The sequence below is a fragment of the Patiria miniata genome, unplaced genomic scaffold (assembly GCF_015706575.1).
Source record: "Patiria miniata isolate m_02_andy unplaced genomic scaffold, ASM1570657v1 HiC_scaffold_24, whole genome shotgun sequence".
Taxonomy (NCBI): Eukaryota; Metazoa; Echinodermata; class Asteroidea; order Valvatida; family Asterinidae; genus Patiria; species Patiria miniata.
Genome location: NW_024037063.1, coordinates 22,636,392 through 22,651,451, shown reverse-complemented (window position 1 = coordinate 22,651,451; position 15,060 = coordinate 22,636,392). Strand labels below are relative to the sequence as shown.

General features: G+C 39.8%; 1 protein-coding gene across 1 annotated transcript; it reads right to left on the bottom strand.

Moving 5' to 3' along the window:
* Positions 1-6,492: 6,492 nt before the first annotated feature.
* LOC119732276 (ras-like protein family member 10B) lies at positions 6,493-10,227 on the bottom strand. The gene has a single exon (XM_038205735.1). The coding sequence runs from the start codon at positions 9,500-9,502 to the stop codon at positions 8,765-8,767; it is 738 nt and encodes a 245-aa protein (XP_038061663.1). The 5' UTR covers positions 9,503-10,227; the 3' UTR covers positions 6,493-8,764.
* Between the last annotated feature and the right edge of the window lie 4,833 nt (positions 10,228-15,060).

Here is a 15,060-nt window from a genome sequence, read left to right as displayed (position 1 = left end):
GTTTCACCTTTGTGCAATGGTAAGAATATTTAATTTGATGACAGATAGCATATTCCATCTGTCACCAAATGAAATTATTCTTACCATTGCACTCATAAGCGTTCATTAGTTGTATATTATCAAAAAAGAGGCAAGCTGTTAAAGCAAATGTGGCAACCAGAGAGTCACTGTGCCGATGCCAGATTTGTTCAATGCGATTAGAAAACTGCAGGTGACATATGGAATTTGGACATGACAGAAATGTGGATTCTCTACAGTTATCAAATCTCACTCTGAATTATTTACAGTGTGTTTCTGCGCTTATGCGTACAGAAACATTGTTCATAGTGATCAAGGACTCCCATTTTTTTTAAGGAGTCAATATTTCACAGGTCACCATTAACGACATGAATCTGACTTGCATCCGGTTGCATGGTGAGCCATAGGATCGTGGTTTCCGTGAAACCGAGAAATTAATTCAGTTCTATAAATCACGCCGTATCACTAAACTGTAGATCAATTACAGTATAGCCTCGCGTGTCGTGGACTCGATGGTATGGTGATCTAGGTAGTGCTGTCTGTCCGGGTCGACAGTACTTTTACCAAAAACCCTTGATAATGATATTCAAAAGTCGCTTTACAAGGTTTGTTTAGTTCCACTGGCATTTGTACGTTTTTGTAGGAGCTTAATTATTGAGGAGTTAATATAACAAGAGTTTAAAATATTATACTCTGTGGTAGCCTTAATAGTACAAAGCGTGTATGGCTATTGACAATAAGTATTTCTGTGGTTTGATTTAATTAAATTAAGATTGCGTGTTACTGGTTTCGGATTCATGTTGATCGCAACATGCGGTTGAACAAGAATCTAGATTCAAAACACATCTTCGAACAACCCAAAATGGTTCTCACATAATAATTACAAGAGATAGCTAAACTGAATCAAACCTGATTTTACCACACCAAAAACAATTACGGTATTAACTTTTCTCTTTACAGAAATAAAAGGAAGAATATGTTCACGTTGCTGCAGTACAAATGTTCGCGCCACTGTTACTTAATTCGCCGATGTAGAATAATAATAATAATATACATTCATATAGGCCTAGGTCCATCGAATATTGATGCGCGCCCTGTCACTCAATAAAATCCAAGATGGCCGCTCCGCGTCGGATATCCGCAGAAAACTGGAACACAGACAACTTGTGACACTCTTCAATAAAAAAAAAAATCCGATTTTGCCCGAGCTACGCATGCTAGCAAAGTGCACACTCTGACGAGAATGTGTAGCTGTTGGAAGTGTGGATTGCGAATGGGGTATTAGCGAGGCAATAACGTAATAGCAGGGCAGGGTGTTTTGATAATAAACACCCCAAGCGTCTGCCTGGATCTCCCAGTGGAAATGCACGATTGAACGGAAACTGTGAACACATTGCATGTAAGGAGTCGCTGCCAATGCTTAAAGCAATGCACAACTATTATGATCATGCAAGACTGCCGAGTCAAGATAAAAGCGCTCAACTACTGATATCAACCTGATATGATGCAGAATTCCTATGGCAATAACACCACAAGCAATGGTTGCGAAGTCTCATTTCAGTCCATTGGATATTAGATGTTATTTACTATTACGAAATAGGCTTTGCGATGGAAGAAACGCGTTTACTGCACCGTGCACCTCGGAATAAATCGACATCATAGGGTTGATCGGATATGGTATGAATTAAGGAGTCTAGCCATTTCAACCAAAGACTATAGACTTACAATTCGTATCCGACTATTTCAAGTGGAACGCGTAGGATTAAACAAACCAGCAAAACAAATAAATTTAACGGATTATTTCTTTTGATGGTTTATTCTGCTCTTTAAAAAAATCTACTTTGGGAGAGATAATATCCTTGATAAGGAGTAGGCCTAACTCTTTGAAATCAATTCTTCAGAACCTTGAGATTCTAACGAGTAAAGAATATTGTATGAGAAACGTTCTACAATGCACACGGGCGTAATAAAAGTCATCACTACAAGGCACGTTCGAGAGGCGATGCTGCAAGGCGCATCGAGAAAAAAAACTCATTTACAGTTTCGGCAAGGAAATGAAGTCGTTTGTCCAACTTAATTAAGACTCGTTTACGCTGACTCGATAGCCCACGATGTGAGGTCATTCCTCTCAAGTTTAATACAAATGTGAAGATTCGGTGTTTTTAAGCGGATCTCCGAGCCAAAAAAAAGGACGAGTTTTCTTCTGGAGATGAAATCAATAGCATTAAATTTCCACGAGTGTTTTCAGCGAAGCAACACTTAGTTTTCAGCGCAGTTTCGTCTTCACAAGAGACGGTTCGTTTCAGGTATTTTGTCTTTTTTCCCCAGAAAATATTCACAGATAATTCGGCCAGTGTTTTCTCCCCCAAAAACGTCATTATCACATATTTGCAACCTCTCTACTGTGGAAGTGGCGCAATGGCCGTGCTGCGCTTAGGATTTTCCACTTCGGTAATTCAATTGAAGGGATATTATTCCTTGCGGCCGCGGGCACCGGTCGGGAAAATAATTTCATTTTGGATTCTAGCTGAAATTTCATAGATCTAGCGGTCAGTTGGGATGGGTGAGGCGAATACAAAATATCTGAACAAGAAAATGTCAGGATACCTTGCACATAAAGAATGGTTCGACCTGTAATACGAAGACAGGTGCATGCATTGGCACCTAAGCGACTGAGATGTATATACCTTATACATTAAGGCGGAGTCAGAGGGCAGTGGGTTTGTATTGCGTGGATGGGCGTGAGTAAACCCTTTTGGCATTCACTGTTACTAAATAAAAATAACAAAGAACACCCACTGAGATACCTGCAACGCATAAGGTCTTTAAAGGCAGAGTATATCATTTGCAGCTATCCAGAAAGATACTGGCAAAATTATTGTTCATAAGCATACTTAGTTTAAAGAAACTGATACTCTAGTACACCGGTTGGTAGTAATGGCACTTCCCTGTGCAATTATTCCTTCTGGCATGCTGTCATTTTGAAGAAAACAATAAAAAAAAAAGGAAGGTAATTTCCAACGATGCGTCAAGTGACACATTGTTGGAAATTTCCGATAGTAGTTGGTTTTGTAATTCGGCGAATCCCTGAATGGGTCCGCGCAAGCGTTGACTCGACGCACACAAAGTCATGTGCGCGTTTGCTGTGACATCAATGCTGTCAGTTCAGCGCGTGACATCGCGTAGCTGCAATCGGCTGAACGGGAATGCGTCCCGGACGCTGATTTCGGGCCAAATTCAAAACATGACTCGGCAACTTTTGAATTGAAACTGAGATCCTAGAATATTGTTTTCTCTTAATATTTAGAGCATTCACAGAGCTACACCTTCATTAGATTAGTCGTTAAGCACCCGTTTTTAGATTTTGAGCACTTTTGTTGCTTAAACGAAGAAAAAGGACCAAATGACAAATGATATACCATACCATTAAATTAACAGGGTTGAAATCTATTTTTTTCTTGTAAATGACACCAATGGGCCCATAGATCTTGTACGAGGAGATTTATGTAAAACGTGAAAATATTACAAAAACATTAGAAAAATACAAATTTCATATGACGAACAGTTAACTTCCGAAGGTTTGGAAAAGCCGATTGCAACCAATCCCAACACCCCAAAAAATACAACAGAAAGCGAACCACGGTCAGAGTATTCGGAAAATTGAGAAAAAATCTCCGATTTTTATTCAATGCAAAAAGTTCTAAATTGACATATACGTCTTTGTGCATCTCGAAGCCAATATTATTTCTTAGCAAGCCTCTTGAAATAATGACAAAATTAATACGCAACCACGAAAAGATGATATATTCCATAGACATGCTGATTATGTATAGTACCAACACTTAAAAGAGATTCTTTGTGTAGAAAAAATATTTTCTCTACAATAAAATACAATTTGAATTAACACTTATGATTAAATAGATGATAATTATTCTATACTTCTTATGACAAATTAATTCACCCCACTTCCGACTTACAGTGCTTTTAAAGTATAAACAAAAAGTAATATATTTCAAATTTACTGAAAGGGAAAAATGAATTTCTGGCAAGTCCTTAATCGTATTCATTTCCTGAAAGTGTCAGTATCGGCTCGTCATTTGCACTTCCTGTGAATATCAGCGGATATGTAAATGACTTCTGGCGAAACAGTTCTCTGTACAATTTATCTTGAGAGCAATATGAGCCAGTCGATATCAACAAAGACAGTAACCTTGTACGGCGTCCCATTAGCAAAATTACAATACTCCCTATGAAACAGTTCCCGCTGCAACTGAAGAAGTAAAATAAAAAAATACAAAAGCCGATTTGTAATTAAATCAACCTGTCGTGTACTAGAGATATATTCTATTGACATGATTTATATTTAACAATAAAACACTCACGACGACGGGAGAATAACACCATTGTGCATGAAATTAAACGTATGCACATATGGAAGTCTGAAGAATTTTAAAATCCGACGCACAATTGCTTTGTGAATGGGGGAACAAAATTAACGAATATATTCAAACTGCGCCTGCAAATTTGCAATAACATTCCACATCTGATACTGCACTTCGATTTGTGTTTCTCTCCCCTTGAAGAAAAACATAATACGGCAGTCGAGTCTTGTTTTTTACATGTAGAAGCAAAGTGACATGTAGAGTAAGTGACACGGAATCATTTTCATCGAGTACAATGATATATCTGTCTGTCCCGAGGACACTTTACATAATTAGCCTTGCGCACTGGGCCTATAGGCCGGGCAACGGAATCGCGTCAAGGAATGAAGTTAACTAAATGCAACAGTTATTTTTGGAAAGTCTGCGGCATAACAATCGAGGAAGAGTGGAACTTGGTGAACATTTATCACACAATATGTGATCATTCCACTGTTTCATTTGTGGTGCAAAATCGACGTATAGCTGCGCTGAATAACACGGAATTTGAAAGGAGTTAAATGCAGGTCTTTTAAAGAAATATTCTGGAAAAATACTACATTAATGCTTTTGAACCGAATTTTCAAACATGTTTAACTAAAAGTTATAGAACATTTTTTTAACGACGGGTACACATGCAAGTTTCAGCGATCGACAAGATTATACAATAGAAAAGAAGATATAAATAAGCACCAATTGTTTCGCAATGTAAACTCTCTTCTCAAAATCCTTTCTAAAAAATAACCGCCACACTATATTGGTCGACCAAACTAGCTCTTGAGCATTGTTTATAACGTTACGAACCAGCCGAGAGGATTCTACACTAATTTCACACGTACGCGCTTGTACAGGGTGTTCCAAAAAAACTTGTGCTAACAGATATCCTTTAATTTCTCAAAAACTACTTAACACGAGTATTTTTTATCTTGATGGAGCATATTAATTATAGGCCTACTCTTGCGTATAATCTGTGAAAATGCCAATATCCGTTCATGCAAACCAGAGATCCATAACAGATTGTAAAGGGCTATTGTTTTTTTACCCTTTCCAATGTGATTTACACAGTTAGTAATATCAGTGCATCAGATTGTCATGGCCTTTCCACTGTGATGTAAATTAAGTTAACTGTGTAAACCCCATCCCATTGGAATGAGTGAAAAACCCATTGCCTTTTATAATAATTATGTTAGAACTCTGGTTTGCAAGAACGGATTTCCATGGAATGGCATTTTTGCTGAATATACACAAGAGTATAAATTAATATACTCCATCAACTCGGATGAAATACTCGGGTTAAATAGTTTTGGAGAAATTAAAGGGTATCTGCTTGCACAACTTTTTGGGGGACGACCTGTATTTTAACTAAGCTATTTATTTTGCCATTGCATTTTAGCTAAAATATCTATAGGCCGTATATATAACATACGTATAAGTTTCCAGAAATGTTATATTATATAAAATCTCTGTAATTGATTCATTGATTGATTACGTTAGGTTGGGGACACTTTAGTAATCTGATGATGTAGTAAAAAATGCACTGACGGATTTGATGACAAATCTAAATTAATTTCAAAGGAAAGCGTGAGACTATAATGAAGTGATGAAGAAGTTCATTCCCTCGACCTCCGGGTCGAAAACGAAATAAAACTCTACTTTTTGAAGACAATTTAAAGATTTTAAGTCTACTGTCAAAGCAAACTTGTTAATAAATAGTATTAAGGTTAAGTGAAATGCCTTAAATCCAAATACCGTGATTTTGTGTCATATTCTGGAACAAGTATACAAAGGCTCTATGATTAACATGCCGAAAAGAAATGAAGCACTGCCAGTTGCAGACAATTTCAAGAGTTCATCGGACAGGTTTATAAAGTATAGTTTAAATGACTTTTCAACATATGCGTCAATATTTAGAGCAAGTACGAGGGATTCATGATAATTATATAATATAAACTGCACTTTGTATGTGATTTCTTTTATTGCACGTAAGTGAAGCATAATACGATTGGCAGACTGTACATACACAATCAATTATGGACATTTTTCAGCAAGCCACTAATAGAAGATGATCGGGAAATTGATCGTAAAATGCATGTAATTAACTATAAGCTGTGTATAATGAAGTTTGTCTGAATTTTATGTGACGTTGGCAGTTTATGTTATTTATCGCAAATTGAAATTTGATTATTTTTATGATTTAAATAGCAATTGTAGGCCGATTATTTTGTATATTAAAAGTGTTCCCTGCATGGTAAGCGCTCGGGAAAATATCAATCAGACTTTAGAAACTGGCGAGAGTGGAGAATTTCACACCAGATTCAACCAGAGTCTGTGTTAGAGGTGGGAGCTCAACGAATTGATCAAACTTATTTTTTCCAATTTCGTCACAAAGGTGTCGGCCTGAAAGACGAGAAGGACAAAAACGCCCGGCCAACTGGCTGAGAAAAATCTGACATTTTGGGGTGATTTGTAGAGCAGAAGTAACTGTATGCAATAAGACTGGCAATCGTCGCTCCGACAGATACATCATGCTCGACTTGACAGCAGTAAATTGAAAAAGAAAGAGTGGCCAGACTATTTTAATTCAACATACAACAAGCTTCATTTGTATGTACCCCTCGGACCGATATTTATAAACTGAAGTCAGGCAGTTATGATTAAAACGGCGCGGCAACATTAATGTACGCATGCAGGTGCTGGGGGAAATTCTGAAGTATCCCTACAGTATATTTAGAATATTCACTGGTATAAATATATAAATATAATGTACGCACTCTGGATAAACGTGAACCTTACTTGGAAATATAGAAATATTCACATGTGATCGTGTGCACCGGTCGATGGTATTATGGGATTATGCGCGGATGATGCTTGCGGCTCGACTGCTATAGTTCGCTACGCAACCTGCCTATGATTGCATCGCGCTTCCCTTATGGCGCCTACGGGAAGAAAAATGCAGCGCTCTAAGTCAGTGACTTATACACACATTAATGAATCCAGGAAATCAGGGAGCTAAAAGGTGAAGTGGATTATAACGGAAAGCAGTCCAGGTTTATGTAATTTTGGACCAAAATTACATAAAATAAGTTGCTTGACGTGTGCTGATGCACTGCAAAAACTGTGGTGTATAGTTTACACCTGTGGGTGATCAGTGGTGTCAAAATTTCACACCCGTGGTTCTATATAAATACCAATGGTGTTAAAATCGACACCATTGATTTTGTGAGTGAAGTCTTTATATGGATACAATGCAAAGAAGTCATCATCGATTTCAGACATGTACATGTACACACTGATTAAAGAGAACTTACGTTTAACACAACTTAAGGCTCATTTCTGAATATCAGAAGACAGATAAACCGCACTAAAATGCAACATTTAAAGGACTATCGATTCGAATGAAACCGAGAATATGGATGTTATCGGATTCAGCCTTAATATCAGACAAAATCAGACAGTCCAATTTGATTTGTCCAAAATAAAAAAGGACTTGTTTCGTGACTCGAAGTGAGACTTGACCTTCAAGACGACAAACTTCTAGCAATTGGCGAACCGAATGGTGTGGAAAAAACTCTTTCCAGGTTTATGGAAATAATTTCTTCCTATTATGAAAATTAATTCAGCACCTGAGACGTATCCTGATTAATCCTTGTTCAAAATGGGTTTACGACAGATTGACGACGAAAAAACACATCAAGTTTCAGTTAACGATATATAGGCCTACCTTAATTTTACAGAATCCTATGGAAACACAGAATTACTTCTAAATTTACAACCGGGAAAAGTTTACAGCAAAAGAGGAGTTTCAAACGGAGATCCAATTAACGTTATGCTTAAATTTTTAAAATATCTATCCCTTAAGGTAAACCGGGAACTAAATTATTGCACAGCTCTAAATAAACACCGATATTTCAATAAGGCTAATAAAGGTGTTAGTCAAAAAATACATTCTGGAAATTTTCCTTCGAAATTTCTGTCAATAGGGCTGCATCCATTCCAAATTGAAAAAAATGTAGATCCTTCATTATGCTGGGAAGAACACCTGTCGCCTACACAAATGACACATCCTGAGGGAGCGTCTTCTAGACATCGACCGGCGAGGTGAGGCAAACAGAGGAGAGTAAACAGGCCGGCTGATACTTCTCACACCTTCCAGGAAACTTCTTGCCGAGTGATGGTGATGGCTGACAAGAAAATGCAAAAGAGTTTCTCTCACCTTGCCGAAGAGCTGGAGCGAAACGGTGGCGGATTAAATTTTTCCCCGCGAGTGAAGGTGCTCTGAGATGAATTTTTAAGGATGGTTTCGGGGGTGAAATTGGACTTTCTAGATATCACATGATGGAGCAGGAGCAATGTTTCCAGGCACGCAGTGGTATTCTCCTTGATCTAGTTTGTCCTTCTTTGTTGCTGTTCCCCATCGTGATTGCCCTGAGCGCCTCATTGAAAAGCGATCCCACGTGCCAGTTGTACTTGGCCGAGCATTCCACGTAGGGACACTTCCAAGTTTTCTTGACTATCTGTGATATATGCCTTCTGGGAAGATGCGAGAGCATTTGTAGGTCCTGCTTGTTGCCAGCAACTATGATGGGGATATCAAACCCTCCTTCGGCGTCGTAGCAATCCAAGATCTGTTCCCGTAGGTCCTTGATGTATTGGAAGCTCTCCTGCGACGTGATATCGTAGATGAAGATGAGAGCTGATGCAGTCCCGATGGCCGTGGCGTGAGACTGCAGCTCCTCCCAGCTGGATCCAGGGACGGCTTCGCTGGCCCGATAGTCCAGAGGCGAGAAAGGAATCACCGGGATGTCGATCAGGTTCATCTCGAATAGCTGATTGTTGGCCACCACGGCAGTGGTGTAGACACAGGCACTTGTTGTGGGGTAGTGTTTCTGGACAAAGTGACACCTGCAGTATTGTTCGATGAGAGCCGTCTTGCCGACAGAGGGAGCTCCTAGGACTACTATATCCAGCTGGTCCATATCCTCGGACAGCTGATCATAGAGCTCACAGAGGGACTGCAGGGACATTTGAGGAGTCATGGAGCGATTGTGGCAATCAGTCCGCGGCATGCATGCGGTGTTAACAAAGTAGCATCCAGAGGAAAACACACACACTCTCAGGCGGACAACTCTTCTTAGAGATACTGGACTGATGTAGATACGGAGGAAGAGAAGAGAGCAGATCCGTATCTTAATGATGCATTCCCTCGTCTGATGTGGTCCATCATGCCATTAGCTGTCATCTATGTACGTGACACCTGCACGTCACCCAAACACGCAGCACGGGTCTATTTCACCGGTTCACGCTCATCGTGTTTTCCCGGACTAGCCAGCATACCTCGGTTCACGCGCACACATCAGTGACGGATACATGTACATTCCGATTAAGTGCGTGGGCTTTGCACGAACGATCCTCTCACGAACGGCGCGCGGTATACGAGTGCCGCGATGTGCACGCTGACGATCGCTTTGTAGATGCATGTGCGGGGTAATTCCCTCCGATCACGTGATCAGTGGCAGATGGTGGCGGTGCGTCTGTGAAGCTTTGCAGGGGTCCGTCCACAGACACTGCGCATGAAATATATGCGGAGAGAGAAAGCAAATTATGTTGTTTCTGAGGGGCTTGCTCAGATATATTCACGCTACTCCGTCAAATTGCGAATGCAGCCAGCCAGACAAACTAGTATAGGGCATAATGAACGAATTCAATCGTCACCCGCAGACCACGTGACCTCAGTTCCTCAGCAATCGGGGAAGAGTGTGTCATGTGACAAGGCGTGATCCGCGCGCACCAGCCCGGGCTACTGATGACTCTTCTAGCTCTGCAGGAATTGACCGTCAGGTGATGCGGTCGTAATGTTTTTCCATTTGAAAAATTGCGGTGCAGCTCCAAGCAACTGGAGAAAAAGAAATGAGTACCGCATCTTTGGCTTGAGATGCAGATTGTCAAAAAGAAAAGTAAGGTGTGTAGCCTATTTGCTTTGTAACCGTACCTCCTTGAATTGAGGAAGCTCTCCCCATTTCATCTCTCCATTCCATCGCAAAACTGTGCGGACTCAATCATATTCCAACGGGTGGAGAGTGATTTCGTACCGGGCGAGTCTTGCCCAGAGAGGCCGCATATAAATGGCTTTGAAGACCCACGGGTTCCCGCGAGCCTGTCTGTCTTTCGTCAAGACGGTAACCAGATACTCGGGGCTCGCTCCTGACAGTATCGATTAAATTGGACAACCTGCAGGATGGCACCCGAGGGAGACGGCTAGTAGAGAAATGTTGGGCCTAATATCGGCCGATTTGGTTCATAGGATATGACATTGTAGATCGTGCACGCGCCGTTGCTACTGCTACTCCAACAAGCAGTTGATCATAATATTTATCCTCATCCAAAGAATACATTTGGGCCACTTTATAAATTTGGGGTGCACTTTTTTTCTCTGTTACAGTCCTGACATCAATGATTTTGTAATTCTGATACACAACTTAATGCAGTCATCCCCCAACTTCCAAGAGTGATTATGAATGGCACACTCCCTACCCAACAAATATAAAAGAATTGAAGTCACTCTTTAATAATGATACTTGAATGGCAAATTACAAGGTACCACGAAATAGGGACAGGAAATTGTCACACTTTAGACCATAAATAATGACCCATAGGGGCCTAATGAAGATTTCGATATGTTTTAATATAGCCAGACATTATCAACATCGCGTTTTCGATTGCCAATATGACTGTTTCTTAAACGATATAAACAAACATCAGATGGGAATCAAATGACGGCATAAATTACTACACGTGCGAATTTTACCAAGATGTATAAACACTGAGATGTATAGACTATTTTGGGGAACGCTTTAACCATTGCCGGTTAATTTAACTCAGTCGGTTAATTATTACTAGTTGTTGGAGATAAATTTGGAAAACAAATCTGGATTGACGGTTTTGGATGGCCATATTACTCAATAGAATTCAGCAACTAATGTTCTGTCGAAGATACACTTTTTGTCGATGGTTACGTGATTTTATAAGGTATAATAGGGCGCCTAAAGGGCTTTAGATTTTGTTCTAACAACCACAACTGGGATGATGACGAGAATGCAATTTTTATAAATTCTAATGCACCACTTTAATTTCAGATTTTAAAAATTAAAAATTGAAGATGGGGCTAAGTTAAAAAAATAAATAAACATGTAAAATATGCAGGAGATACAGTAATGGAAATCCGGGCCTATATGTAGCTCGGACTTTGCGGTTTGACTTTGTGGAATTATACGGCGCGGAAGCGGGGAAGGGCAAACATCAGTTAATGCCTTGGGCATATTAAGGGTGAGATTGCATTACGTATTTTAACCTGCTAGGAATAATGGCAGCTCTGTACATTTTGCATTGCATTCCTTATTCTTTTGGTTTGTTTGTCTGAGTATTTGTGAGGTTTTTTGTTTGGTTGTTTGTTCAGTCGTTGGTTCATGGCTGTCCCTACGTGGTCCACTGTATTTGACATTATAACATTTGCAAAGTGGAACATCATTTTTAAAGGTAATAAACAACATTTGCAAACATTAAAAAAAACTACCAAATTATTATAAAATACCTTACTTGACTGTAAGTTAATAATAGTCTCAAGCATCCTATGAAATCGTGGCACCTTTTGTGCTGTCATTTTCAAGAAAAGTGGATTTTTTGTATCAATTTCCAATAATGGTCGGTCGACCATCAGTGGAAAAAAACTGCTATGTTTTGAAAACACGATTCCTACAAGTGCAAAGCCATATTTGCTTGGAAACCTAAGTCTCACAGAGAGTTGAAGATGAAGAAGTATTCAGTTTTAGAGATTTGAAGGATTATGGGGGCTCGCTGTTTTATAAATAGAGTAGTTTCTATCAAGAAAAGGTAAAGTCATAGATTTGAAGACAGTCAATATCCTGAAGCGAAACTTTCATGATTTTTTTTAATCCAAAACTGGCTTCTCAAAAACAACAAAATATCTTTTAACGAGTACATTCAGTCAAAATTACACCATATATCTTTGCAATGAATACCCAGGCTTATAGCAACGATTTACAACTTAAATATCTTTCGAGCAACCACTTCTCTTAAAGGAATAAACTTGGTTGTTAAGACCTGACGACATCTCGTCTTTCCCTGAGCATTATTCACTGCATATTTCCCGAGGAATCCCCCTAATCCCCCAAATCCGAGCATCACTGCCAACAGCCAACTCTATAACCGACTACATCTACTGAAAGGTGAATATTCCGAGACTATATTTACCTACTCTTGGTTTAGATTTTGCCCCTGAATCAGTGACTCGGTCCCTTAGGTAATTTTTTTCCAAATTCTTGTTCATGTTTGGAGGGTAAAACCCAGGAAACACTGTTTACTCCAAAGAGCAAACAAAATAAGGATGTATATAAAAAATATATATGTCTTGAGCTGGATGTGAACCTGTGACCTCCGGAAAACCGCACGGGCAAAGGTTTGATCGATATTGTTCACCCGACATGTTCAATTTAACATCAGTAATCTTCCGTCTTTTTCTTGACGGAAGGGAACTTTATTTTCAATTCGGCTTCGCATCCTTAAAAACAAAATGAGATCACAAGTATCTACCAAGTATCTATCAAGGTATTACCAAGTAGTCAGACATACTTAAAAAAACAAAAAACCAGACAGTATCTTGATTAGAATCAATGGACAAATTCGGATGTGGTATTACCAAAAAGGAGCGGGGAAATATTTCCGAATAAAATGTTTGAATGGTAACTGGACGCAAACCAGACTTTGCGTTGTGATGGCCTTACTGATGCAAGCATTAACATCCAGAGCCCGATTTCCATAGCGCTGAGGCCATTTGGGTCGTCTTTATCTATGGGACTACGGGACGCCGGATCGCACCGGAACGCGCAATAAACTGCTTCGGGGGATGCAGAGGCATCTCTGGCGGGGCTTGAGGGTAACCGACCGCCGAGATAGGAAGTACTCGAGAAGACCGAGTAAAAGACGAGAGAGAAAGAAAGGTGTAATATCGGGTCAGAGAGTTCAACTCGTGCACGTAGACTGGAGATTTGACATCAGCATAGTTTTGCATTGGACAGGCAGCAGTCTCACTTTAAACAAGTAAAATAGGGACTGTTTCTCTTTTGCACGGAACACAAACGGTGGCGGTGTGCACTCACACTAGCCTATAGGCCTACACTCCCATACAACGTAAATTCTCCATTCAAAAACTCTGACCAAGTTTACTTGTGGGATAAATATTACATTCTCAATTGAGAAATAAATATCAACAAACCTGGACTTCCACACTAAATTCTTACTTAATATAGTTATTGTTTGACTGATTTTCAGTTTGCATGCATACAGATGACCCTAAATTCTTACTCAAAATTGACTGTTTTCTAAAACTGAATTCGGTGTGTGAGAATACAAAGTTTCTTAAATTATACTGGTGGCTATCCACCTTGCCAATAATGCTTTTCTTGTCGCCTGATTGGCTTAGTTCTCAAGTGCGCGTACACGCAGAACGCAGTGCGTATTTATGCGCGAGTGTATTCACACGCGTGCGGATATGTAAATGAGTTGACCTCGGTCAGAGGTCACACGGACAACGAAGTTCTTGTCATTCTCAGACTGCTAGAATTTTGCTTGTCCGAGACGACAAGTCTTGTTTCCTTTTTCTACCTATTTATGGTAATTAAGCCGGGCAGTGTTATCGTATAGGATACACCGTAACGCTAAGAGTGGGCTAAATCCGGCCCATTGTGTAGACCAGATGCATGAAAAGACTTCCCCAGTGAATAGCCATTCTGAATCAGTTGAATAGAATTTTGTGCTGCTTGGGACCTGCTTTACTAGGCTTGCCTTGTCTTGTTTTTCAATGCATTACAATCGTCTCGACGATAGATCGTCCTTGGTATAAATGATGAGTGTATATACGCTAACGATGCCAACCGAACCACGTCCCATGGCCTTAATTGAATTCCCTCGTTAGGAGATCCTTGTTCGTGATCGTTTTGAGGTCTTGTTGAGACACAGACTTGAGATGATAAAGCAGATGAGAATGATTGCATGTCTAGGATTACACGGGGAACATAATCACCCGTTCCAATGCTGGCTGTTTGGGAGCTTAATGTCTCCATAGATCATCATAATGACAAACGGTAATGCGCAGCTATTCGTAATTTTGTGATGATGTAGGCTAAACTGGTTCTGCTGCCGAAGTAGTTTTCGCATCCTGTGATGGCAACGATCAGTTCTTTAAAGTATATTGCCACTCACCCTTGTTCTCATAAATGTTTGCCAGTTTCAATGCGTCCACCCGCCCTTATTGATTTACATGTCCGCATATTGTGGGTTTTTTTGTAAGTGAATTAAAGACCGGACACGATTTGGGGCAGTTGACAGCCAAGTGTTTCATGTACATAGATTTTTATACACTGCGATTCAGTGGGAACTAGATTTGCCAGTGGTACGTCACTACAATAGCGCGACACAATTTCAAATTTTCTACTTCCAAATTATATGAAAATAAGCACTCACGAGCTGAATGTATATGTTTTTGTAGCCTGTATGTACGTAATGGTGAGCAAAGAAATGAACTTGAGCGGGAACTGAACCTACGACCACC